The 24,776-nt window shown below is 48.4% G+C and overlaps 1 protein-coding gene across 1 annotated transcript in view; it reads right to left on the bottom strand.

The window, feature by feature from the left end:
- LOC116966803 (caldesmon-like) overlaps nucleotides 1–24,776 on the bottom strand; it is an 88,680-nt gene that overhangs the window by 47,277 nt on the left and 16,627 nt on the right. Inside the window, exons 6-32 of the mRNA XM_033013142.1 lie at nucleotides 24,591–24,647; nucleotides 23,499–23,534; nucleotides 22,538–22,594; nucleotides 20,740–20,775; nucleotides 18,723–18,779; nucleotides 17,898–17,933; nucleotides 16,730–16,765; nucleotides 16,230–16,286; nucleotides 16,040–16,075; nucleotides 15,863–15,898; nucleotides 14,362–14,418; nucleotides 14,173–14,208; nucleotides 13,235–13,270; nucleotides 12,204–12,239; nucleotides 10,614–10,649; nucleotides 9,588–9,623; nucleotides 9,115–9,171; nucleotides 8,924–8,959; nucleotides 7,986–8,021; nucleotides 6,960–6,995; nucleotides 5,368–5,403; nucleotides 3,871–3,927; nucleotides 3,687–3,722; nucleotides 2,773–2,808; nucleotides 1,605–1,640; nucleotides 1,134–1,190; nucleotides 840–884 (exon numbers count right to left, since the gene is read on the bottom strand). Coding sequence (XP_032869033.1) covers nucleotides 840–884; nucleotides 1,134–1,190; nucleotides 1,605–1,640; nucleotides 2,773–2,808; nucleotides 3,687–3,722; nucleotides 3,871–3,927; nucleotides 5,368–5,403; nucleotides 6,960–6,995; nucleotides 7,986–8,021; nucleotides 8,924–8,959; nucleotides 9,115–9,171; nucleotides 9,588–9,623; nucleotides 10,614–10,649; nucleotides 12,204–12,239; nucleotides 13,235–13,270; nucleotides 14,173–14,208; nucleotides 14,362–14,418; nucleotides 15,863–15,898; nucleotides 16,040–16,075; nucleotides 16,230–16,286; nucleotides 16,730–16,765; nucleotides 17,898–17,933; nucleotides 18,723–18,779; nucleotides 20,740–20,775; nucleotides 22,538–22,594; nucleotides 23,499–23,534; nucleotides 24,591–24,647 — 1,149 coding nt within the window. The remainder of the gene's footprint in view (nucleotides 1–839; nucleotides 885–1,133; nucleotides 1,191–1,604; nucleotides 1,641–2,772; nucleotides 2,809–3,686; nucleotides 3,723–3,870; nucleotides 3,928–5,367; nucleotides 5,404–6,959; nucleotides 6,996–7,985; nucleotides 8,022–8,923; nucleotides 8,960–9,114; nucleotides 9,172–9,587; nucleotides 9,624–10,613; nucleotides 10,650–12,203; nucleotides 12,240–13,234; nucleotides 13,271–14,172; nucleotides 14,209–14,361; nucleotides 14,419–15,862; nucleotides 15,899–16,039; nucleotides 16,076–16,229; nucleotides 16,287–16,729; nucleotides 16,766–17,897; nucleotides 17,934–18,722; nucleotides 18,780–20,739; nucleotides 20,776–22,537; nucleotides 22,595–23,498; nucleotides 23,535–24,590; nucleotides 24,648–24,776) is intronic.

The following is a 24,776-nucleotide window of genomic DNA, read 5'->3' as shown; positions in this document are numbered from 1 at the left end:
CGTGGGTGAATTGGCTTCTGTAAAACTGTAAATTGTCCCTAGTGTGTGGGATAGTATTGGTGTACGCGGGGAATCGCTGGTCGGCGCGGACCTGGTGGGCCGAAGGGTCTGTTTCTGCCCTGTAGGTCTACAGACAATAAACAATAGACAATGGGTGCAGGAGTAGGCCATTCGGCCCTTTGAGCCAGCACCGCCATTCAATGTGATCATGGCTGATCATCCCCAATCAGTACCCCGTTTCTGCCTTCTCCCCATATCCCCTGACTCCGCTATAGAGCCCTATCTAGCTCTCTCTTCAAAGCATCCAGAGAACCAGCCTCCACCGCCCTATGAGGCAGAGAATTCCACAGACTCACCACTCTCTGTGAGAAAAAGTGTTTCCACATCTCTGTTCTAAATGGCTTACTCCTTATTCTTAAAATGTGGCTCCTGGTTCTGGACTCCCCCAACATCGGGAACATGTTTCCTGCCTCTAGCGTGTCCAAGCCCTTAACAATCTTACATGTTTCAATGAGATACCCTCTCATCCTTCTAAACTCCAGAGTGTACAAGCCCAGCCGCTCCATTCTCTCAGCATATGACAGTCCCGCCATCCCGGGAATTAACCTTGTAAACCTACGCTGCACTCCCTCAATAGCAAGAATGTCCTTCCTCAAATTAGGGGACCAAAATTGCACAAAATTCACCAGGTGTGGTCTCACTAGGGCCCTGTACAACTGCAGAAGGACCTTTTTGCACCAAGTCTATAGTCCATGTTTGGCTGTATACAGTTCTGGCAGGCAGACGGAGTCTGGGCCCACACACGGGCTTACACATTCCAGCTAGAGTGGTCTACTCACTGGAGTTGTTGCTGTTCCCGTTCCTCTCTCCATTCTCCGCCGAATCTGCATCAGAAACAACAGCACAAGCCTTGGTCACCGAGGATTCAGTTCAATGCAGAGACACAGCGCGTAAACAGGCCCTTCGGCCCTCCGTGTCCACCCTGATTATTGATCACCCATTCGCACCATCGTTCAATGCTGTCCCACTCCCCGACACGCCAGCGGCCATTTTACAGAGTGCCGAGCAAACTACAAAACCCAGGACATGTGCAGGTGACATCTCCACACACACACACACACACATCTACGTACCATCATCTTCTCTCGATACAATCATCTCGATTTTCCTCTCCGCACTTTCTTTGGAATCTGAAACAAACGTTGGTGATTAATTATAAAATGGGGAATGACTGCGGTAGTTTCATCCCTGACTGGCCGCCTTTACATCGGCGAGACCGAGCGTAGACGGGGCGACCGTTTCACCAAACACTTGCGCTCGGTCCGCCAAGGTCTACTGGATCTCCTGGTTCCCAACTAATTTAACCCCCCTTCCCATTCCCACACTGACCTTTCTGTCCTGGGCCTCCTCCACTGTCAGAGTGAGGCCACACACAAACTGTAGGAACAACACCTCATATACAGCACAGACACAGGCCCTTCGGCCCGTTGAGTCCATGCCAACCATCAACCATTTACATTCACACAGGGTCTTTCGTTCAATTGTCAATGGATTGTCCACCAGTGAATGTTACAGGGATACTTTGCGAACATAAATATCCTTACCTCTAGATGCAGAGTGACTCTCTTTCTCTGCAGATTCTGGAAAGAAAGGGAAAAAAAAGTTTCAGTGTATACACTAGAAGGGCCTCGAGCCCGAAATGTCACCTGTCCATGTTCTCCAGGGATGCTGCCTGACCCGCTGATTTATTTCAGCAAACTGTGCCCTTTAGTGCATCAACCAGCATCTGTTTCTACACTAGAACAGGTTCATTAGTTCATAGGTTATAAGAGTGGAATTAGGACATTTGACCCATTGAACCTATTCTGCTATTCAATCATGGCTGATCTATCTCTCCCTCTCAACTCCAATCTCGGGGTGGAAGATTGCAACCTTCACGTGGTCCGCCCTGTTTCGACTAATGCAATCAACTCGACGTGCACCAACGGAAGATCAAATAGAACAAGTTGTCCAACAACGGGTTCTGAGGGTATGGAGCGAAGGCAGGTACGGGATACTGAGTTGGATGATCAGCCATGATCATATTGAATGGCGGTGCAGGCTCGAAGGGCCGAATGGCCTACTCCTGCACCTAATTTCTATGTTTCTATGTTTCTATGTTTAGGCTGTGCACGCCACATGAAAGAAGAAGTAGGGCCCTAAACAACTGCAGAAGGACCTCTTTGCTCCTATACTCAATTCCTCTTGTTTTAAAGGCCAACGTGCCATTCGCTTTCTTCACTGCCTGCTGTACCTGCATGCTTACTTTCATTGACTGATGAACAAGGATCCCCAGATCCCGTTGTACTTCCCCTTTTCCCAACTTGACACCATTTAGATAGTAATCTGCCTTCTTGTTTTTGCCACCAAAGTGGATAACCTCACATTTATCTACATTAAACTGCATCTGCCATGCATCTGCCCACTCACCCAACCTGTCCGAGTCACCCTGCATTCTCATAGCATCCTCCTCACAGTTCACACTGCCACCCAGCTTTGTGTCATTTGCAAATTTGCTAATGTTACTTTGAATCCTTTCATCTAAATCATTGATGTATATTGTAAATTGTCACACTGCACGGAAACAGGCCCTTCGGCCCAGGGTGCGCATGCTGCCCACACTAGTCCCACCTGCCCGCGTTTGGCCCCTATCCCTCTAATCCTCACCGATGGGTGGATGGATTGTTCACCAGTGAATGTTACAGGGAGACATTGAAATATAAATATCCGTACCTCGAGATGCAGATCGACTCTCTTTCTCCGCAGAATCTGGAAGGGAAAGGAAAGGATTTCACTTCACCGATCCCTAGACGTTCCCTGTGCCCAGCTGCCAGTGTAGCTCTGAAACTCTCCCTCCCATTTTAATGACAGTTCACTCTATCCCAGTGAAGTATGGAGGTGCAAAGGGACTTGGGAATGTTGGTGCAGGATTCCCAAAAAGTCAACTTGCACGTTGAATGGGTAGTATGGAAGGTGAACACAATGCTAGCAGTTATCTCGAGAGGACTAGAATAAAAATACAGGGATGTAATGCTGATGCTCTATAAGGCGCCGGTCAGGCTGCATTTGGAGTATTGTGAGCTGTTGTGATCCCCATATCTGGGGAAGGATGTGCTGGCTCTGGAGAGGGTCCAGAGGAGGTTTACGAGAATTATCCCAGGAATGAGTGGGTTAACTTACGATGAGCGTTTGACGACGCTGGGCCTGTACTCGCTGGAGTTTAGAAGGATGAGGGGGTAACCTGATTGAAACTTTACTGAATAGTGAAAGGCCTGGATAGAGTGGATGTGGAGAGGATGTCTCCACTCGTGGGAGAGTCTAGGACCAGAGGGCACACAGCCTCAGAATTAAAGGACGTTCCTTTAGGAAGGGGATGAGGAGGAATTTCTTTAGTGAATCTGTGGAATTCATTGCCACAGACGGCTGTGGAGGCCAAGTCAGCGGATGTATTTAAGGCAGAGATAGATAGGTTCTTGATTAGTGCGGGTATCAGAGGGGAGAATGGGGTTAGGAGGGGAGAGATAGATCAGCCATGATTGAATGGTGGAGTAGACTTGATGGGCCGAATGGCCTAATTCTGCTCCTAGAACTTGTGCCGAACACTCGCTCTAAACCTCTCCCTCTCAACGAATGAACTTAAGAACTACCTTTAGTATCCGGCCCACTCTCGTTCTCGGCCGAGTCTGAAACACAAGGAAGAGGGTTTCAGTTTCCTGGTCTCACGGTTGGTTTTCCCAACGTTTTTTCCAAGATCCCTCTCCCCCAGTAACCATGACTACCCAGGACATGTGCAGGTGACATCTCCACACACACACACACACATCTACGTACCATCATCTTCTCTCGATACAATCATCTCGATTTTCCTCTCCGCACTTTCTTTGGAATCTGAAACAAACGTTGGTGGTTGATTATAAAATGGGGAATGACTGCGGTAGTTTCATCCCTGACTGGCCGCCTTTACATCGGCGAGACCGAGTGTAGACGGGGCGACCGTTTCACCAAACACTTGCGCTCGGTCCGCCAAGGTCTACTGGATCTCCCGGTTGCCAACTGTTTTAACCCCCCTTCCCATTCCCACACTGACCTTTCTGTCCTGGGCCTCCTCCACTGTCAGAGTGAGGCCGCTCACAAACTGGAGGAACAGCACCTCATATACAGCACAGACACAGGCCCTTCGGCCCGTTGAGTCCATGCTAACCCTCAACCATTTACATTCACACAGGGTCTTTCGTTCAATTGTCAATGGATTGTCCACCAGTGAATGTTACAGGGATACTTTGCGAACATAAATATCCTTACCTCTAGATGCAGAGTGACTCTCTTTCTCTGCAGATTCTGGAAATAAAGGGAAAAAAAGTTTCAGTATATACACTAGAAGGGCCTCGAGCCCGAAATGTCACCTGTCCATGTTCTCCAGGGATGCTGCCTGACCCGCTGATTTATTTCAGCAAACTGTGCCCTTTAGTGCATCAACCAGCTTCTGTTTCTACACTAGAACAGGTTCATTAGTTCATAGGTTATAAGAGTGGAATTAGGACATTTGACCCATTGAACCTATTCTGCTATTCAATCATGGCTGATCTATCTCTCCCTCTCAACTCCAATCTCGGGGTGGAAGATTGCAACCTTCACGTGGTCCGCCCTGTTTCGACTAATGCAATCAACTCGACGTGCACCAACGGAAGATCAAATAGAACAAGTTGTCCAACAACTTTAGGCTGTGCATGCCACACGAAAGAAGAAGTAGGGCCCTAAACAACTGCAGAAGGACCTCTTTGCTCCTATACTCAATTCCTCTTGTTTTAAAGGCCAACGTGCCATTCGCTTTCTTCACTGCCTGCTGTACCTGCATGCTTACTTTCATTGTCTGATGAACAAGGATCCCCAGATCCTGTTGTACTTCCCCTTTTCCCAACTTGACGCCATTTAGATAGTAATCTGCCTTCTTGTTTTTGCCACCAAAGTGGATAACCTCACATTTATCTACATTAAACTGCATCTGCCATGCATCTGCCCACTCACCCAACCTGTCCAAGTCACCCTGCATTCTCATAGCATCCTCCTCACAGTTCACACTGCCACCCAGCTTTGTGTCATCTGCAAATTTGCTAATGTTACTTTGAATCCCTTCATCTAAATCATCGATGTATATTGTAAATAGTCACGCTGCACGGAAACAGGCCCTTCGGCCCAGGGTGCGCATGCTGCCCACACTAGTCCCACCTGCCCGCGTTTGGCCCCTATCCCTCTAAACCTCACCAATGGGTGGATGGATTGTTCACCAGTGAATGTTACAGGGAGACATTGAAATATAAATATCCGTACCTCGAGATGCAGATCGACTCTCTTTCTCCGCAGAATCTGGAAGGGAAAGGAAAGGATTTCACTTCACCGATCCCAAGACGTTCCCTGTGCCCAGCTGCCAGTGTAGCTCTGAAACTCTCCCTCCCATTTTAACGACAGTTCACTCTATCCCGGTGAAGTATGGAGGTGCAAAGGGACTTGGGAATGTTGGTGCAGGATTCCCAAGAAGTCAACTTGCACGTTGAATGGGTAGTATGGAAGGTGAACACAATGCTAGCCGTTATCTCGAGAGGACTAGAATAAAAATACAGGGATGTAATGCTGAGGCTCTATAAGGCGCTGGTCAGGCCGCATTTGGAGTATTGTGAGCTGTTGTGATCCCCATATCTGAGGAAGGTTGTGCTGGCTCTGGAGAGGGTCCAGAGGAGGTTTACGAGAATGATCCCAGGAATGAGTGGGTTAACTTACGATGAGCGTTTGACGGCGCTGGGCCTGTGCTCGCTGGAGTTTAGAAGGATGAGGGGGAAACCTGATTGAAACTTTACTGAATAGTGAAAGGCCTGGATAGAGTGGATGTGGAGAGGATGTCTCCACTAGTGGGAGAGTCTAGGACCAGAGGGCACAGCCTCAGAATTAAAGGAAGTTACTTTAGGAAGGAGATGAGGAGGAATTTCTTTATTCGGAGGGTGGTGAATCTGTGGAATTCATTGCCACAGACGGCCGTGGAGGCCAAGTCAATGGATATTTTTAAGGCAGAGATAGATAGGTTCTTGATTAGTGCGTGTGTCAGGGGTTATGGGGAGAAGGCAGGAGAATGGGGTTGAGAGGGAGAGATAGATCAGCCGTGATTGAATGGTGGAGTAGACCCGATGGGCCGAATGGCCTAATTCTGCTCCTAGAACTTGTGCCGAACACTCGCTCTAAACCTCTCCCTCTCAACGAATGAACTTAAGAACTACCTTTAGTATCCGGCCCACTCTCGTTCTCGGCCGAGTCTGAAACACAAAAGAGGGTTTCAGTTTCCTGGTCTCACGGTTGGTTTTCCCAACGTTTTTTTCCAAGATCCCTCTCCCCCAGTAACCATGACAACCCAGGACATGTGCAGGTGACATCTCCACACACACACACACACATCTACGTACCATCAACTTCTCTCGATACAATCACTTTGATTTTCCTCTCCGCACTTTCTTTGGAATCTGAAACAAACGTTGGTGACTGATTATAAAATGGGGAACGACTGCGGTAGTTTCATCCCTGACTGGCCGCCTTTACATGGGCGAGACCGAGCGTAGACGGGGCGACCGTTTCACCAAACACTTGCGCTCGGTCCGCCAAGGTCTACTGGATCTCCCGGTTGCCAACTAATTTAACCCCCCTCCCCATTCCCACACTGACCTTTCTGTCCTGGGCCTCCTCCACTGTCAGAGTGAGGCAACACACAAACTGGAGGAACAGCACCTCATATACAACACAGACACAGGCCCTTCGGCCCGTTGAGTCCATGCCAACTATCAACCATTTACATTCACACAGGGTCTTTCGTTCAATTGTCAATGGATTGTCCACCAGTGAATGTTACAGGGATACTTTGCAAACATAAATATCCTTACCTCTAGATGCAGAGTGACTCTCTTTCTCTGCAGATTCTGGAAAGAAAGGGAAAAAAAGTTTCAGTGTATACACTAGAAGGGCCTCGAGCCCGAAATGTCACCTGTCCATGTTCTCCAGGGATGCTGCCTGACCCGCTGATTTATTTCAGCAAACTGTGTCCTTTAGTGCATCAACCAGCATCTGTTTCTACACTAGAACAGGTTCATTAGTTCATAGGTTATAAGAGTGGAATTAGGACATTTGACCCATTGAACCTATTCTGCTATTCAATCATGGCTGATCTATCTCTCCCTCTCAACTCCAATCTCGGGGTGGAAGATTGCAACCTTCACGTGGTCCGCCCTGTTTCGACTAATGCAATCAACTCGACGTGCACCAACGGAAGATCAAATAGAACAAGTTGTCCAACAACTTTAGGCTGTGCATGCCACACGAAAGAAGAAGTAGGGCCCTAAACAACTGCAGAAGGACCTCTTTGCTCCTATACTCAATTCCTCTTGTTTTAAAGGCCAACGTGCCATTCGCTTTCTTCACTGCCTGCTGTACCTGCATGCTTACTTTCATTGTCTGATGAACAAGGATCCCCAGATCCTGTTGTACTTCCCCTTTTCCCAACTTGACGCCATTTAGATAGTAATCTGCCTTCTTGTTTTTGCCACCAAAGTGGATAACCTCACATTTATCCACATTAAACTGCATCTGCCATGCATCTGCCCACTCCCCCAACCTGTCCAAGTCACCCTGCATTCTCATAGCATCCTCCTCACAGTTCACACTGCCACCCAGCTTTGTGTCATCTGCAAATTTGCTAATGTTACTTTGAATCCCTTCATCTAAATCATTGATGTATATTGTAAATAGTCACACTGCACGGAAACAGGCCCTTCGGCCCAGGGTGCGCATGCTGCCCACGCTAGTCCCACCTGCCCGCGTTTGGCCCCTATCCCTCTAATCCTCACCGATGGGTGGATGGATTGTTCACCAGTGAATGTTACAGGGAGACATTGAAATATAAATATCCGTACCTCGAGATGCAGATCGACTCTCTTTCTCCGCAGAATCTGGAAGGGAAAGGAAAGGATTTCACTTCACCGATCCCAAGACGTTCCCTGTGCCCAGCTGCCAGTGTAGCTCTGAAACTCACCCTCCCATTTTAATAACAATTCACCCTATCCCAGTGAAGTATGGAGGTGCAAAGGGACTTGGGAATGTTGGTGCAGGATTCCCAAGAAGTCAACTTGCACGTTGAATGGGTAGTATGGAAGGTGAACACAATGCTAGCAGTTATCTCGAGAGGACTAGAATAAAAATACAGGGATGTAATGCTGAGGCTCTATAAGGCGCTGGTCAGGCTGCATTTGGAGTATTGTGAGCTGTTGTGATCCCCATATCTGGGGAAGGATGTGCTGGCTCTGGAGAGGGTCCAGAGGAGGTTTACGAGAATGATCCGAGGAATGAGTGGGTTAACTTACGATGAGCGTTTGACGGCGCTGGGCCTGTACTCGCTGGAGTTTAGAAGGATGAGGGGCAAACCTGATTGAAACTTTACTGAATAGTGAAAGGCCTGGATAGAGTGGATGTGGAGAGGATGTCTCCACTAGTGGGAGAGTCTAGGACTAGAGGGCACAGCCTCAGAATAAAAGGACATTCCTTTAGGAAGGAGATGAGGAGGAATTTCTTTATTCGGAAGGTGGTGAATCTGTGGAATTCATTGCCACAGACGGCCGTGGAGGCCAAGTCAGTGGACATTTTTAAGGCAGAGATAGATAGGTTCTTGATTAGTACGGGTGTCAGGGGTTATGGGGAGAAGGCAGGTGAATGGGGTTGAGAGGGAGAGATAGATCAGCCATGATTGAATGATGGAGTAGACTTGATGGGCCGAATGGCCTAATTCTGCTCCTAGAACTTGTGCCGAACACTCGCTCTAAACCTCTCCCTCTCAACGAATGAACTTAAGAACTACCTTTAGTATCCGGCCCACTCTCGTTCTCGGCCGAGTCTGAAACACAAGGAAGATGGTTTCAGTTTCCTGGTCTCACGGTTGGTTTTCCCAACGTTTCTTTCCAAGATCCCTCTCCCCCAGTAACCATGACAACCCAGGACATGTGCAGGTGACATATCCACACACACACACACACACACACATCTACGTACCATCATCTTCTCTCGATACAATCACTTTGATTTTCCTCTCCGCACTTTCTTTGGAATCTGAAACAAACGTTGGTGATTGATTATAAAATGGGGAATGACTGCGGTAGTTTCATCCCTGACTGGCTGCTTTTACATCGGCGAGACCGAGCGTAGACGGGGCGACCGTTTCACCAAACACTTGCGCTCGGTCCGCCAAGGTCTACTGGATCTCCCGGTTCCCAACTAATTTAACCCCCCTTCCCATTCCCACACTGACCTTTCTGTCCTGGGCCTCCTCCACTGTCAGAGTGAGGCCACACACACAAACTGGAGGAACAGCACCTCATATACAACACAGACACAGGCCCTTCGGCCCGTTGAGTCCATGCCAACCCTCAACCATTTACATTCACACAGGGTCTTTCGTTCAATTGTCAATGGATTGTCCACCAGTGAATGTTACAGGGATACTTTGCGAACATAAATATCCTTACCTCTAGATGCAGAGTGACTCTCTTTCTCTGCAGATTCTGGAAAGAAAGGGAAAAAAAGTTTCAGTGTATACACTAGAAGGGCCTCGAGCCCGAAATGTCACCTGTCCATGTTCTCCAGGGATGCTGCCTGACCCGCTGATTTATTTCAGCAAACTGTGCCCTTTAGTGCATCAACCAGCTTCTGTTTCTACACTAGAACAGGTTCATAAGTTCATAGGTTATAAGAGTGGAATTAGGACATTTGACCCATTGAACCTATTCTGCTATTCAATCATGGCTGATCTATCTCTCCCTCTCAACTCCAATCTCGGGGTGGAAGATTGCAACCTTCACGTGGTCCACCCTGTTTCGACTAATGCAATCAACTCGACGTGCGCCAACGGAAGATCAAATAGAACAAGTTGTCCAACAACTTTAGGCTGTGCACGCCACATGAAAGAAGAAGTAGGGCCCTAAACAACTGCAGAAGGACCTCTTTGCTCCTATACTCAATTCCTCTTGTTTTAAAGGCCAACGTGCCATTCGCTTTCTTCACTGCCTGCTGTACCTGCATGCTTACTTTCATTGACTGATGAACAAGGATCCCGAGATCCCGTTGTACTTCCCCTTTTCCCAACTTGACACCATTTAGATAATAATCTGCCTTCTTGTTTTTGCCACCAAAGTGGATAACCTCACATTTATCTACATTAAACTGCATCTGCCATGCATCTGCCCACTCACCCAACCTGTCCAAGTCACCCTGCATTCTCATAGCATCCTCCTCACAGTTCACACTGCCACCCAGCTTTGTGTCATCTGCAAATTTGCTAATGTTACTTTGAATCCCTTCATCTAAATCATTGATGTATATTGTAAATAGTCACACTGCACGGAAACAGGCCCTTCGGCCCAGGGTGCGCATGCTGCCCACACTAGTCCCACCTGCCCGCGTTTGGCCCCTATCCCTCTAATCGTCACCCATGGGTGTATGGATTGTTCACCAGTGAATGTTACAGGGAGACATTGAAATATAAATATCCGTACCTCGAGATGCAGATCGACTCTCTTTCTCCGCAGAATCTGGAAGGGAAAGGAAAGGATTTCACTTCACCGATCCCAAGACGTTCCCTGTGCCCAGCTGCCAGTGTAGCTCTGAAACTCTCCCTCCCATTTTAACAACAATTCACTCTATCCCAGTGAAGTATGGAGGTGCAAAGGGACTTGGGAATGTTGCTGCAGGATTCCCAAGAAGTCAACTTGCACGTTGAATGGGTAGTATGGAAGGTGAATACAATGCTAGCAGTTATCTCGAGAGGACTAGAATAAAAATACAGGGATGTAATGCTGAGGCTCTATAAGGTGCTGGTCAGGCCGCATTTGGAGTATTGTGAGCTGTTGTGATCCCCATATCTGAGGAAGGTTGTGCTGGCTCTGGAGAGGGTCCAGAGGAGGTTTACGAGAATGATCCCAGGAATGAGTGGGTTAACTTACAATGAGCGTTTGACGGCGCTGGGCCTGTACTCGCTGGAGTTTAGAAGGATGAGGGGGTAAACCTGATTGAAACTTTACTGAATAGTGAAAGGCCTGGATAGAGTGGATGTGGAGAGGATGTCTCCACTAGTGGGAGAGTCTAGGACCAGAGGGCACAGCCTCAGAATAAAAGGAAGTTACTTTAGGAAGGAGATGAGGAGGAATTTCTTTATTCGGAGGGAGGTGAATCTGTGGAATTCATTGCCACAGACGGCTGTGGAGGCCAAGTCAGTGGACATTTTTAAGGTAGAGATAGATAGATTCTTGATTAGTGCGGGTGTCAGGGGTTATGGGGAGAAGGCAGGAGAATGGGGTTGAGAGGGAGAGATAGATCAGCCATGATTGAATGGTGGAGTAGACTTGATGGGCCGAATGGCCTAATTCTGCTCCTAGAACTTGTGCCGAACACACACTCTAAACCTCTCCCTCTCAACGAATGAACTTAAGAACTACCTTTAGTATCCGGCCCACTCTCGTTCTCGGCCGAGTCTGAAACACAAGGAAGAGGGTTTCAGTTCCCTGGTCTCACGGTTGGTTTTCCCAACGTTTTTTTCCAAGATCCCTCTCCCCCAGTAACCATGACAACCCAGGACATGTGCAGGTGACATCTCCACACACACACACACACACACATCTACGTACCATCAACTTCTCTCGATACAATCACTTTGATTTTCCTCTCCGCACTTTCTTTGGAATCTGAAACAAACGTTGGTGATTGATTATAAAATGGGGAACGACTGCGGTAGTTTCATCCCTGACTGGCCGCCTTTACATGGGCGAGACCGAGCGTAGACGGGGCGACCGTTTCACCAAACACTTGCGCTCGGTCCGCCAAGGCCTGCTGGATCTCCAGGTTGTTAACTCCCCTTCCCATTCCCACACTGGCCTTTCAGTCCTGGGCCTCCTCCACTGTCAGAGTGAGGCCACACACAAACTAGAGGAGCAGCACCTCATATACAACACAGACACAGGCCCTTCGGCCCGTTGAGTCCATGCCAACCCTCAACCATTTACATTCACACAGGGTCTTTCGTTCAATTGTCAATGGATTGTCCACCAGTGAATGTTACAGGGATACTTTGCGAACATAAATATCCTTACCTCTAGATGCAGAGTGACTCTCTTTCTCTGCAGATTCTGGAAAGAAAGGGAAAAAAAAGTTTCAGTAAATACACTAGAAGGGCCTCGAGCCCAAAATGTCACCTGTCCATGTTCTCCAGGGATGCTGCCTGACCCGCTGATTTATTTCAGCAAACTGTGTCCTTCAGTGCATCAACCAGCATCTGTTTCTACACTAGAACAGGTTCATTAGTTCATAGGTTATAAGAGTGGAATTAGGACATTTGACCCATTGAGCCTATTCTGCTATTCAATCATGGCTGATCTATCTCTCCCTCTCAACTCCAATCTCGGGGTGGAAGATTGCAACCTTCACGTGGTCCGCCCTGTTTCGACTAATGCAATCAACTCGACGTGCACCAACGGAAGATCAAATAGAACAAGTTGTCCAACAACTTTAGGCTGTGCATGCCACACGAAAGAAGAAGTAGGGCCCTAAACAACTGCAGAAGGACCTCTTTGCTCCTATACTCAATTCCTCTTGTTTTAAAGGCCAACGTGCCATTCGCTTTCTTAACTGCCTGCTGTACCTGCATGCTTACTTTCATTGACTGATGTACAAGGACCCCCAGATCCCGTTGTACTTCCCCTTTTCCCAACTTGACACCATTTAGATAGTAATCTGCCTTCTTGATTTTGCCACCAAAGTGGATAACCTCACATTTATCTACATTAAACTGCATCTGCCATGCATCTGCCCACTCACCCAACCTGTCCAAGTCACCCTGCATTCTCATAGCATCCTCCTCACAGTTCACACTGCCACCCAGCTTTGTGTCATCTGCAAATTTGCTTTGAATCCCTTCATTGAATCCCTTCATCTAAATCATTGATGTATATTGTAAATAGTCACACTGCACGGAAACAGGCCCTTCGGCCCAGGGTGCGCATGCTGCCCACACTAGTCCCACCTGCCCGCGTTTGGCCCCTATCCCTCTAATCCTCACCGATGGGTGGATGGATTGTTCACCAGTGAATGTTACAGGGAGACATTGAAATATAAATATCCGTACCTCGAGATGCAGATCGACTCTCTTTCTCCGCAGAATCTGGAAGGGAAAGGAAAGGATTTCACTTCACCGATCCCAAGACGTTCCCTGTGCCCAGCTGCCAGTGTAGCTCTGAAACTCTCCCTCCCATTTTAACAACAATTCACTCTATCCCAGTGAAGTATGGAGGTGCAAAGGGACTTGGGAATGTTGGTGCAGGATTCCCAAAAAGTCAACTTGCACGTTGAATGGGTAGTATGGAAGGTGAACACAATGCTAGCAGTTATCTCGAGAGGACTAGAATAAAAATACAGGGATGGAATGCTGAGGCTCTATAAGGCGCCGGTCAGGCCGCATTTGGAGTATTGTGAGCTGTTGTGATCCCCATATCTGAGGAAGGTTGTGCTGGCTCTGGAGAGGGTCCAGAGGAGGTTTACGAGAATGATCCCAGGAATGAGTGGGTTAACTTACGATGAGCGTTTGACGGCGCTGGGCCTGTACTCGCTGGAGTTTAGAAGGATGAGGGGGGAACCTGATTGAAACTTTACTGAATAGTGAAAGGCCTGGATAGAGTGGATGTGGAGAGGATGTCTCCACTAGTGGGAGAGTCTAGGACCAGTGGGCACAGCCTCAGAATTAAAGGAAGTTACTTTAGGAAGGAGATGAGGAGGAATTTCTTTATTCGGAGGGTGGTGAATCTGTGGAATTCATTGCCACAGACGGCCGTGGAGGCCAAGTCAATGGATATTTTTAAGGCAGAGATAGATAGGTTCTTGATTAGTGCGGGTGTCAGGGGTTATGGGGAGAAGGCAGGAGAATGGGGTTGAGAGGGAGAGATAGATCAGCCATGATTGAATGGTGGAGTAGACTTGATGGGCCGAATGGCCTAATTCTGCTCCTAGAACTTGTGCCGAACACTCGCTCTAAACCTCTCCCTCTCAACGAATGAACTTAAGAACTACCTTTAGTATCCGGCCCACTCTCGTTCTCGGCCGAGTCTGAAACACAAGGAAGAGGGTTTCAGTTTCCTGGTCTCACGGTTGGTTTTCCCGACGTTTCTTTCCAAGATCCCTCTCCCCCAGTAACCATGACAACCCAGGACATGTGCAGGTGACATCTCCACACACACACACACACACACATCTACGTACCATCATCTTCTCTCGATACAATCATCTCGATTTTCCTCTCCGCACTTTCTTTGGAATCTGAAACAAACGTTGGTGATTGATTATAAAATGGGGAATGACTGCGGTAGTTTCATCCCTGACTGGCCGCCTTTACATCGGCGAGACCGAGCGTAGACGGGGCGACCGTTTCACCAAACACTTGCGCTCGGTCCGCCAAGGTCTACTGGATCTCCCGGTTCCCAACTAATTTAACCCCCCTTCCCATTCCCACACTGACCTTTCTGTCCTGGGCCTCCTCCACTGTCAGAGTGAGGCCACACACACAAACTGGAGGAACAGCACCTCATATACAACACAGACACAGGCCCTTCGGCCCGTTGAGTCCATGCTAACCCTCAACCATTTACATTCACACAGGGTCTTTCGTTCAATTGTCAATGGATTGTCCACCAGTGAATGTTACAGGGATACTTTGCGAACATAAATATCCTTACCTCTAGATGCAGAGTGACTCTCTTTCTCTGCAGATTCTGGAAAGAAAGGGAAAAAAGAGTTTCAGTATATACACTAGAAGGGCCTCGAGCCCAAAATGTCACCTGTCCATGTTCTCCAGGGATGCTGCCTGACCCGCTGATTTATTTCAGCAAACTGTGCCCTTTAGTGCATCAACCAGCATCTGTTTCTACACTAGAACAGGTTCATTAGTTCATAGGTTATAAGAGTGGAATTAGGACATTTGACCCATTGAACCTATTCTGCTATTCAATCATGGCTGATCTATCTCTCCCTCTCAACTCCAATCTCGGGGTGGAAGATTGCAACCTTCACGTGGTCCGCCCTGTTTCGACTAATGCAATCAACTCGACGTGCACCAACGGAAGATCAAATAGAACAAGTTGTCCAACAACTTTAGGCTGTGCACTGCCACACGAAAGAAGAAGTAGGGCCCTAAACAACTGCAGAAGGACCTCTTTGCTCCTATACTCAATTCCTCTTGTTTTAAAGGCCAACGTGCCATTCGCTTTCTTCACTGCCTGCTGTACCTGCATGCTTACTTTCATTGACTGATGAACAAGGATCCCCAGATCCCGTTGTACTTCCCCTTTTCCCAACTTGACACCATTTAGATAGTAATCTGCCTTCTTGTTTTTGCCACCAAAGTGGATAACCTCACATTTATCTACATTAAACTGCATCTGCCATGCATTTGCCCACTCACCCAACCTGTCCGAGTCACCCTGCATTCTCATAGCATCCTCCTCACAGTTCACACTGCCACCCAGCTTTGTGTCATCTGCAAATTTGCTAATGTTACTTTGAATCCCTTCATCTAAATCATCGATGTATATTGTAAATAGTCACGCTGCACGGAAACAGGCCCTTCGGCCCAGGGTGCGCATGCTGCCCACACTAGTCCCACCTGCCCGCGTTTGGCCCCTATCCCTCTAAACCTCACCAATGGGTGGATGGATTGTTCACCAGTGAATGTTACAGGGAGACATTGAAATATAAATATCCGTACCTCGAGATGCAGATCGACTCTCTTTCTCCGCAGAATCTGGAAGGGAAAGGAAAGAATTTCACTTCACCGATCCCAAGACGTTCCCTGTGCCCAGCTGCCAGTGTAGCTCTGAAACTCTCCCTCCCATTTTAACGACAGTTCACCCTATCCCGGTGACGAGCAGATCAGGAGAACTACCTTTAGTATCCGGCCCACTCTCGTTCTCGGCAGAGTCTGAAACACAAGGAAGAGGGTTTCAGTTTCCTGGTCTCACGGTTAGTTTTCCGAACGTTTTTTCCAAGATCCCTCTCCCCCAGTAACCATGACAACCCAGGACATGTGCAGGTGACATCTCCACACACACACACACACACACACATCTACGTACCATCATCTTCTCTCGATACGATCACTTTGATTTTCCTCTCCGCACTTTCTTCCGAATCTGAAACAAACGTTGGTGATTGATTATAAAATGGGGAATGACTGCGGTAGTTTCATCCCTGACTGGCCGCCTTTACATCGGCGAGACCGAGCGTAGACGGGGCGACCGTTTCACCAAACACTTGCGCTCGGTCCGCCAAGGTCTACTGGATCTCCCGGTTGACAACCATTTTAACCCCCCTTCCCATTCCCACACTGACCTTTCTGTCCTGGGCCTCCTCCACTGTCAGAGTGAGGCCACACACAAACTGGAGGAACAACACCTCATATACAGCACGGACACAGGCCCTTCGGCCCAGCTTGCCCATGCCGACCAACATGCCCCATCTACACTAGTCCCACCTGCCCGCGTTTGGCCCCTATCCCTCTAAACCTCACAGATGAGTGGATGGATTGTTCACCAGTGAATGTTACAGGGAGACATTGAAATATAAATATCCGTACCTCGAGATGCAGATCGACTCTCTTTCTCCGCAGAATCTGGAAGGGAAAGGAAAGGATTTTACTTCACCGATCCCAAGAATTGATGGGCCGAATGGCCTAATTCTACTCCTATCACTTATGATATATGACCTTATGACACACACACACACACACACACACAGTCACACACACACACACATACACACACACACACACACACACACACACACACACACACACACACACACACACACACACACACACTCAGTCACACACACACACATACACACACACACACACACACACACACACACACACACACACACACACACACACACACACACACACACACACAGTCACACACACAGTCACACACACAGTCACACACACACACAGTCACACACACAGTCACACATACAGTAGCACCCACACAGAACTACACACCTTTAGACATCAGGGATACAGCACGGACACAGGCCCTTCGGCCCACCGTGTCAATGCCGACCAGCGTTCACCACATACACTAATAATATCCTACACACTAGGGACAATTTTTCCCAATTTTTTCCAAAGCCAATTAAGCTACAAAGCTGTATGTCTATGGAATGTGTGATGAAACGGGAGCATCCGGAGAAAACCCACGCGGTCACAGGGAGAACGTACAAATTCCACGCAGATAGCACCCCTGGTCAGAATCGAACCCAGGTCCCGGGTGCTGCAAGTCAGCAACTCTACCGCTGCGCCAACATGCTGCCCTACGAGCTGTTCTCCCTTCACCCAATAGTCCAATGAGTCCATGTTCATGAGGAATAGGACCAGAATTAGGCCATTCGGCCCATCAAGTCTACTCCACCATTCAATCATGGCTGATCTATCTCTCCCTCCTAACCCCATTCTCCTGCCTTCTCCCCATAACCACTGACACCCGTACTGATCAAGAATCTATCTATCTCCGCCTTAAAAATACCCACTGACTTGGGCCTCCACAGCCCTCTGTGGCAATGAATTCCACAGATTCACCACCCTCCGACTAAAGAAATTCCTCCTCATCTCCTACTGACCTAGAATCTGTCCCTCTGTGATGTTGGCTGGATCTCGCTGTCAGAATAGTTTAAATCGCCTCCCTTTCCGTATATATAATATTTCGCCCTAACCCAGTGACATGGCGTTTACAGATCAGGAGAACTACCTTTAGTATCCGGCCCACTCTCGTTCTCGGCAGAGTCTGAAACAGAAGGAAGAGGGTTTGCGTTTTTCCGATCAGTGACTCAAACAGTTTAGAGTGTGCCCCCTATACCTGTGGACAGCAACACACCTTTCACCTGGGCTGGTGACACCCCCACCTCGATTATTCACCAGAAACTCTGAACTTAATTCAGTTTAGTTTAGAGCAGTGGTTCTTAACCTGGGGGTCGTGACCCCCTATGGGGGGTCGTTTGTGTCTTTGCCGGGGGACATGAAGGGGACACTAATAACATATCAATTTGTTGAGCCCACGTTTAGGAACCTAACAAATGGACACGCACCACATACAGTATTTTGTTCGCGAATGCGCGTACTGGTGCCAAAAAGGTTAAGAACCACTGGATTAGAGATACAGCACGGAAACAGGCCCTTCGGCCCACCGAGACGGCGCAGACCCGACCAGCGATCAGCCCGTTAGCCTGCAATGTCCTACGCACTGGAGACAATTTACAGAAGGCAATTGACTTAGAAACCTGTGCATCTTTGGCGTGTGGGAGGAAACCTGAGCACCCGGAGAAAACCCACGCGGGTCACGGGGAGAACGTACAAACTCCGTACAGACAGCACCCGTGGTCAGGATCGAACCCGGGTCTCCGGCGCTGTGAGGCAGCAACTCTACCTCTCTATCCTGAAGGTGTTAATTGTTGACCCTGTTGGGGTGTCTCCTGTGATTCTGGCGCTTGATCCTGTTCGTTAGAAGAGGCAATAATCCCCCCCCCCCTCTCCTCCCCCCCTCCCCCCCCCCCAACCTATAGCGAGATCTACAAACCATCATCTTCACTGGATCCAAGGTGCTTGATTTTCCTTTCACCACTTTCCTTGGAATCTGAAATTAAAAAGGAAATTTCTCATCATAAAATGGGAGTGAGTGTGGCAGGATCACGGTGTCAAAGTGTGTCTACGTTAGGCGCAGGCAGGGCCGGCCTTAGGAGGTGCGGGGCCCAATTGGGAACAATTTTGGTGAGCCCTAGGTTCCCAGCCAAGGTCTGTCAGCCCTGTTATTTAGTATATATTATGAAATTGTACTCTAAGGTGCTATGGATTATACACTGTGTGAATCTCTCCTGCTCCCGACTGACTGTCAGTAACTCCCGTGAATTTTATTCAAAGGAACGCGGCGTCATTAATACTTGGTCAAAACACAATTACATTTACTGAGGAATGTGGATCGATGCATTGATGACACTTTGTATAACTACATGTTAACTACTGGCTGTTAACAAGCACGAACAGTGGTAGTTAACAAATCGTGTTTGTCTGATGGCCGGTGCAGCGGTTTTTATCCACGCTCGTTTTTAACAAGGCGAATGTTTTTTTTAAATCTGTAATTAACAACGCAAATTCGTATTTCCGTATAAAATATGGAAAATTAGCGCGAGGCCCAATTGGGAGCAATCGGTCCAATCGGCGTAAGGCCGGCCCTGGGCGCAGGTCCCTGGGCACACTCACATACACTTTACTCCGCGCCCATCTCAGTAGCTCTCCATGAACAGCTCCCCTACAGAACATAGAGCAGTACTACACAGGATCAGGCCCTTCGGCCCACAATGTCTATGCTGAGCACGAGGCCAAGCCCAACTCTTATCCACCTGTACATGATCCATATCGCTTCAGTCCCTGCATATATATGTGCCATTCCAAAAGCCTTTTCAACGCCACACGAGTTGAGTCTTACCCAGCTAACTATCCTTTTTAAAAATAATTTTTGCATGTTAAGGGCCTGTCCCACTTTCACGACCCAATTCACGACCTCTGCCGAGTTTGCCCTTGACTCATACTCGCAGCATGGTCGTCACAAGGTCGTAGGTAGGCCGTAGCAGGCCGTGATGCTAGTCGTAGGTACTCGTGGTATCAAGTAGGTCGGGGCGTTTTTCTAGCCTGATGAAAAATGTCCACGAGTAAAAAAGGTCGTGAATTAGGTCTTGAAAGTGGGACCGGCCCTTTAATTCATTCATTTGTTTGTGGTGGGTGATTGCAACCTTCACGTGGTCCGCCCTGTTTCGACGAATGCAATCAACCCGGCGTGCACAATCAAATAAGATCAAATAGAACAAGTTGTCCTACAACTTTAGGCTGTGCACGCCATACGCAAGAAGAAAAAGATTCATTTGTTCTATTTCTCCCTATATCACCGTCTATGTCTCTCGAAGATAGACACTAAACGCTGGAGTAACTCAGCCGGGACAGGCAGCATCTCTGGAGAAAAGGAATGGGTGACGTTCGGGGTCGAGACCCTTCTCCAGACTTGTTAGGGATAAGGGAAACGAGAGATATGTAGAGAGATAAAGAACAATGAATGAAAGATATGCAACAAAAACCCGATGATACAGGAAACAGGCCATTGTTAGCTGTTTGTTGGGTGAGAACAAGAAGCTGGTGCGACTTGGGTGGGGGAGGGATAGAGAGAGAGGGAATGCCGGGGTTACTTGAAGTTAGAGAAATCAATATTCATACCACTGGGCTGTAAGCTGCCCAATTGAAATATGAGGGGCTGTTCCTCTAATTTGCGTTTAGCCTCACTCTGACAGTGGAGGAGGCCCTGGACAGAAAGGTCAGTGTGGGAATGGGAGGAGGAGTTAAAGTGTTTAGGAACTGGGAGATCAGGTAGGTTCAGGCAGAGCGACTGATCTCCTGTTTACCTATGGCCGTTACTTTTTTTGTACATCTACACTAGTCCCACCTGCCCGCGTTTGGCCCCTATCCCTCTAAACCTCACCCACCGATGGGTGGATGGATTGTTCACCAGTGAATGTTACAGGGAGACATTGAAATATAAATATCCGTACCTCGAGAGGCAGAGCGACCCTCTTTCTCCGCAGAATCTGGAAGGGAAAGGAAATATTTTCAATCCATACATAACTTGATGTTCGACGTCAATGTTAGTGCTGGAGTAACTCAGCGGGTCAGGCAGCATCTCTGGAGAAAAAGGATGGGTGACATTTTGGGCTGGGGCCCTTCTTCAACTCTGAAGAAATCTGAAGAGGGGTTCTGACCCAAAACACCACCTATTATTTTTCTCAGGAGATGCTGCCTGAGCCGCTGAGTTACTCCAGCATTTTGTGTCTATCTTCATCATCATCACATCACTCCAGTCCTCAAACAACTTCACTGGCTTCCCATCTCCCACCGGATCACCTACAAAATCCTGGTCCTCACATACAAAGTCCTCCACCATCTGCCCCCCCCCCCATATCTCACTGACCTCCTCTCCCCCTACCAACCCTCACGGTCCCTCAGATCCACATCAGCCGGTCTCCTCTCCATCCACAAGTCCAACCTCCGCAGTTTTGGGGACAGAGCCTTCTCCAGGGCAGCTCCCAGGCTCTGGAACTCCCTCCCCCAACTGATCCGCAATTCCGTGTCCCTCACCATCTTCCAGTCCCGCCTCAAGACCCATCTCTTCACCTCTGCCTATCCTTAGCCCCACGTCCCCCTCCCTTTTCATCTGTGCATTAATTGCCTCGTACTGTGTTTTGTATTGAATTCTGTCTTTACTTTGTGTACTAGTCATGTCTCTACTATTTATTTCATTCCCCTTACATGTTTTTCCTCTACATGCTCAATTTTTGTAAGGTGTCCTTGAGACTCTTGAAAGGCGCCCATAAATAAAATGTATTATTATTATTATTATAATCCAGCATCTGCAGTTCCTTCCGACAACATCTGTTCCTCCCTACATGACATGATGTTGGCTGTTTCCATATTGTGAGGAAACAGGCCATTCATCCCAACTTGCCCACACCGACCAACATGTCCCATCTACGTAAGTCCCACCTGCCTGCGTTTGGCCCATATTCCTCCAAACTTGCCCTATCCATGTATCTGTCTAAATACAATAGTCCCCGCCTCAACTACCTTATCTGGCAGCACGTTCCATACACCCTCAGGTTCCTATGTTTAAGAGGGAACTGCAGATGCTGGAAAAACCTCAGGTAGACAAAAATGCTGGAGAAACTCAGCGGGTGAGGCAGCATCTATGGAGCAAAGGAATAGGTGAAGTTTCGGGTCTGAAGAAGGGTCTCGACCCGAAAACCCCACCTATTTCTTTGCTCCATAGATGCTGCCTCACCCGCTGAGTTTCTCCAGCATTTTTGTCTACCTGAGGTTCTTATTAAATCTTTTCACCCCTCACCTTAAACCATATAACCATATAACAATGCACAGAAACAGGCCATCTCGGCCCTTCTAGTCCGTGCCGAACACTTACTCTCACCTAGTCCCATCTACCTGCACTCAGACCATAACCCTCCATTCCTTTCCCGTCCATATACCTATCCAATTTATTTTTAAATAATAAATCGAACCTGCCTCCACCACTTCCAGTAGAAGCTCATTCTAAACCTATGTCCCCTGGTTCTCGATTCCCCTACTCTGGGCAAGAGACTCTGTGCGTCTACCCGACACCTCTCAGGATTGCGCGCACTGAATTCAGGGACAGGTTATTTTCCCCAGCCGTTATCAGGCAACTGAACCATCCTCCCACCAACTAGAGGGCGGTCCTGACCTCATGGAGGTTCATCCTCACAGACCCAGCTCCCCTCCAGCGGCCCGACCGACAATCCCCAGACACACGGGTCCACCCACCGTCATCATCTCTGGATCCCAGCACTTTGATTTCCGTCTCCCCGCTCTCCTTGGAATCTGAAATGGGAACGAGGCCTTTGATTACGAAATGGAAAACGGGCGTGGGCAGGTTCACAGATTTAAAATTAGTCCGTGTAAGGAGAAAGTGTGTGTTCACACTCTCGATCCCCCCCCTTCCAATGAATGAATGAATGAATGAATGGAATAGCTTATTGTCAAGTTGCAGTTGCTTGCACACGCCCGAGGTATGCAAATGGTCGCCACCTAAAGGGCGCAGACAATGTTTTACAATGTTCTCCCCCCTCCCAGCCATTCCCCTTCACCAGGTCCCCCTTTGCTCTCCCCCCTCCCTCCCCTCAAGATGGTACCCCCCATGCCAAGACCTCCTTGGTTCTCCCCCTCCCCCCCCCCCCCCCCCCCCGGCTCCTCCTCTTGGTGGTTTCACCCCCCCCCCCCCTCCTCCTCCTCCTTGTTCTCAGCAGTGCCTCCTCTAGCTCCCATGTGGCCCTTCCTCGGGTCTGGCCACTGGCTGATGTGGGCATCTCCCCAATCCAGCTGCTGAGAGCACTGAGGATGGGACACGGACATGGGACCTCAACGTTATAGCGTGCACTAAATACCGCCCCCTTTATCTCTGCACTGTTTTTTTTAAATTACATGTTTTTTTTAAATGATCAAAAAATGAAATCAATTATTAAAAATAATATTTTCACTAGAATAAAACAAACCAGAACCCTCCACCATAATGCAAGACAAACAAATATACTAAATATACAACTATGTTTCAATCCTTTTTTTTAATCAAAAAATTTAATCAATTATTAAAAATAATATTTACACTTCAATAAAACAAACCAGAACCCTCCACCATGGTACAATACAAACATAGATCCTAAATAAACTATTATACAACTATGTTACAATCCTTATCCAGGAGACATTGAAATATAAATATCCGTACCTCGAGATGCAGAGTGACTCTCTTTCTCCGCAGAATCTGGAAGGTAAAGGAAAGGATTTCAATGCATTGCACCAAAAGATGTTAGGCACAGAGTGCTGGAGTAACTCAGCGGGACAGGCAGCATCTCTGGAGAGAAGGAATGGGTGACGTTTCGGGTCGAGACCCTTCTTCAGACCGATGAATGATTTAATGATTACAGTCGGTCTATATTTTGGAGAAATCTTCCACCGTCTGTTCGATCTTTGCAAACGTATAACCGCCCAGTCCCATGCGCCACCCTTGTAAACCACTTTCGACTTTTGAGATACATCGAGGAAACAGGCCCTTCGGCCCACCGAGTCCGTGCCGACCAGCGGTCACCTCGCACATTAGCACTATCCCACACACACTAGGGATAATTTACAGGAGCCCATTAGCCTACAAACCTGTGGGAGGAAACCGGAGCTCCCGGTGAAAACCCACGCAGGTCACGGGGAGAACGTACAAACTCCGTACAGACAGCGCCCGTAGTCAGGATCGAACCTGGGTCTCTGGTGGCTGTGAGGGAGCAACTCTACCGCTGCGCCACCGTGCCCTAGAGTTTCTGCCTCACAGCGCCAGAAACCTGGGTTCCATCCCGACCTCCGGTGCTGTCTGTGCGGAGTTTGCACGTTCTCCCTGTGACCGCGTGGGTTTTCTCCGGGTGCTCCGGTTTCCTCCCACGCTCCAAAGACGTGTAAATTGTCCCTGGCGCGTCCGGCAGTGGATGAGAACGCTGGATAACGTGGAACTAGCGTGGACGGGTGATCGACGGGTCGGCCTGGACTCGGTGGGCTGAAGCAGGCGCAACAAGCCGGAGTAACTCAGCGGGTCAGGCAGACTCTCTGGAGAGAAGGAATAGCTGACGTCTCGGGTCGAAACCCTTCTTGAGATTGGCCTCCAGCGACCCAAAACGTCACCTATCCCTTTCATCCAGAGACGCTGCCTGTCCCGCTGAGTTTCTCCAGCTGTTTGTGTCTATCATCCCTACGCACGAGCGGGCAGGAGGTCCTGTTTCCGCGCTGTATCTCTAAACCCCACAGTCTAAACCCCCAGACAGAGAGATTCACCAACCATCATCTTCTGTGGATCCGGTCACAATGATTTTCTTTTCAGCACTTTCCTTGGAATCTGAAAGAGAAACCGATGTTTGATTATAGAATGGGAAGAGAGTGCGGGTGTCAAAGTGGGTCTGCAATCCCATTCACATTAACCCACTGCACCCTGCAACGATCTGGCCCAGAGCCTGTATGTTTGCTT

The sequence above is a fragment of the Amblyraja radiata genome, chromosome 38, assembly GCF_010909765.2.
Source record: "Amblyraja radiata isolate CabotCenter1 chromosome 38, sAmbRad1.1.pri, whole genome shotgun sequence".
Lineage (NCBI taxonomy): Eukaryota > Metazoa > Chordata > Chondrichthyes > Rajiformes > Rajidae > Amblyraja > Amblyraja radiata.
Note: the sequence above shows the minus strand (reverse complement) of the source record. Positions and strands in the feature narration are given on the sequence as shown.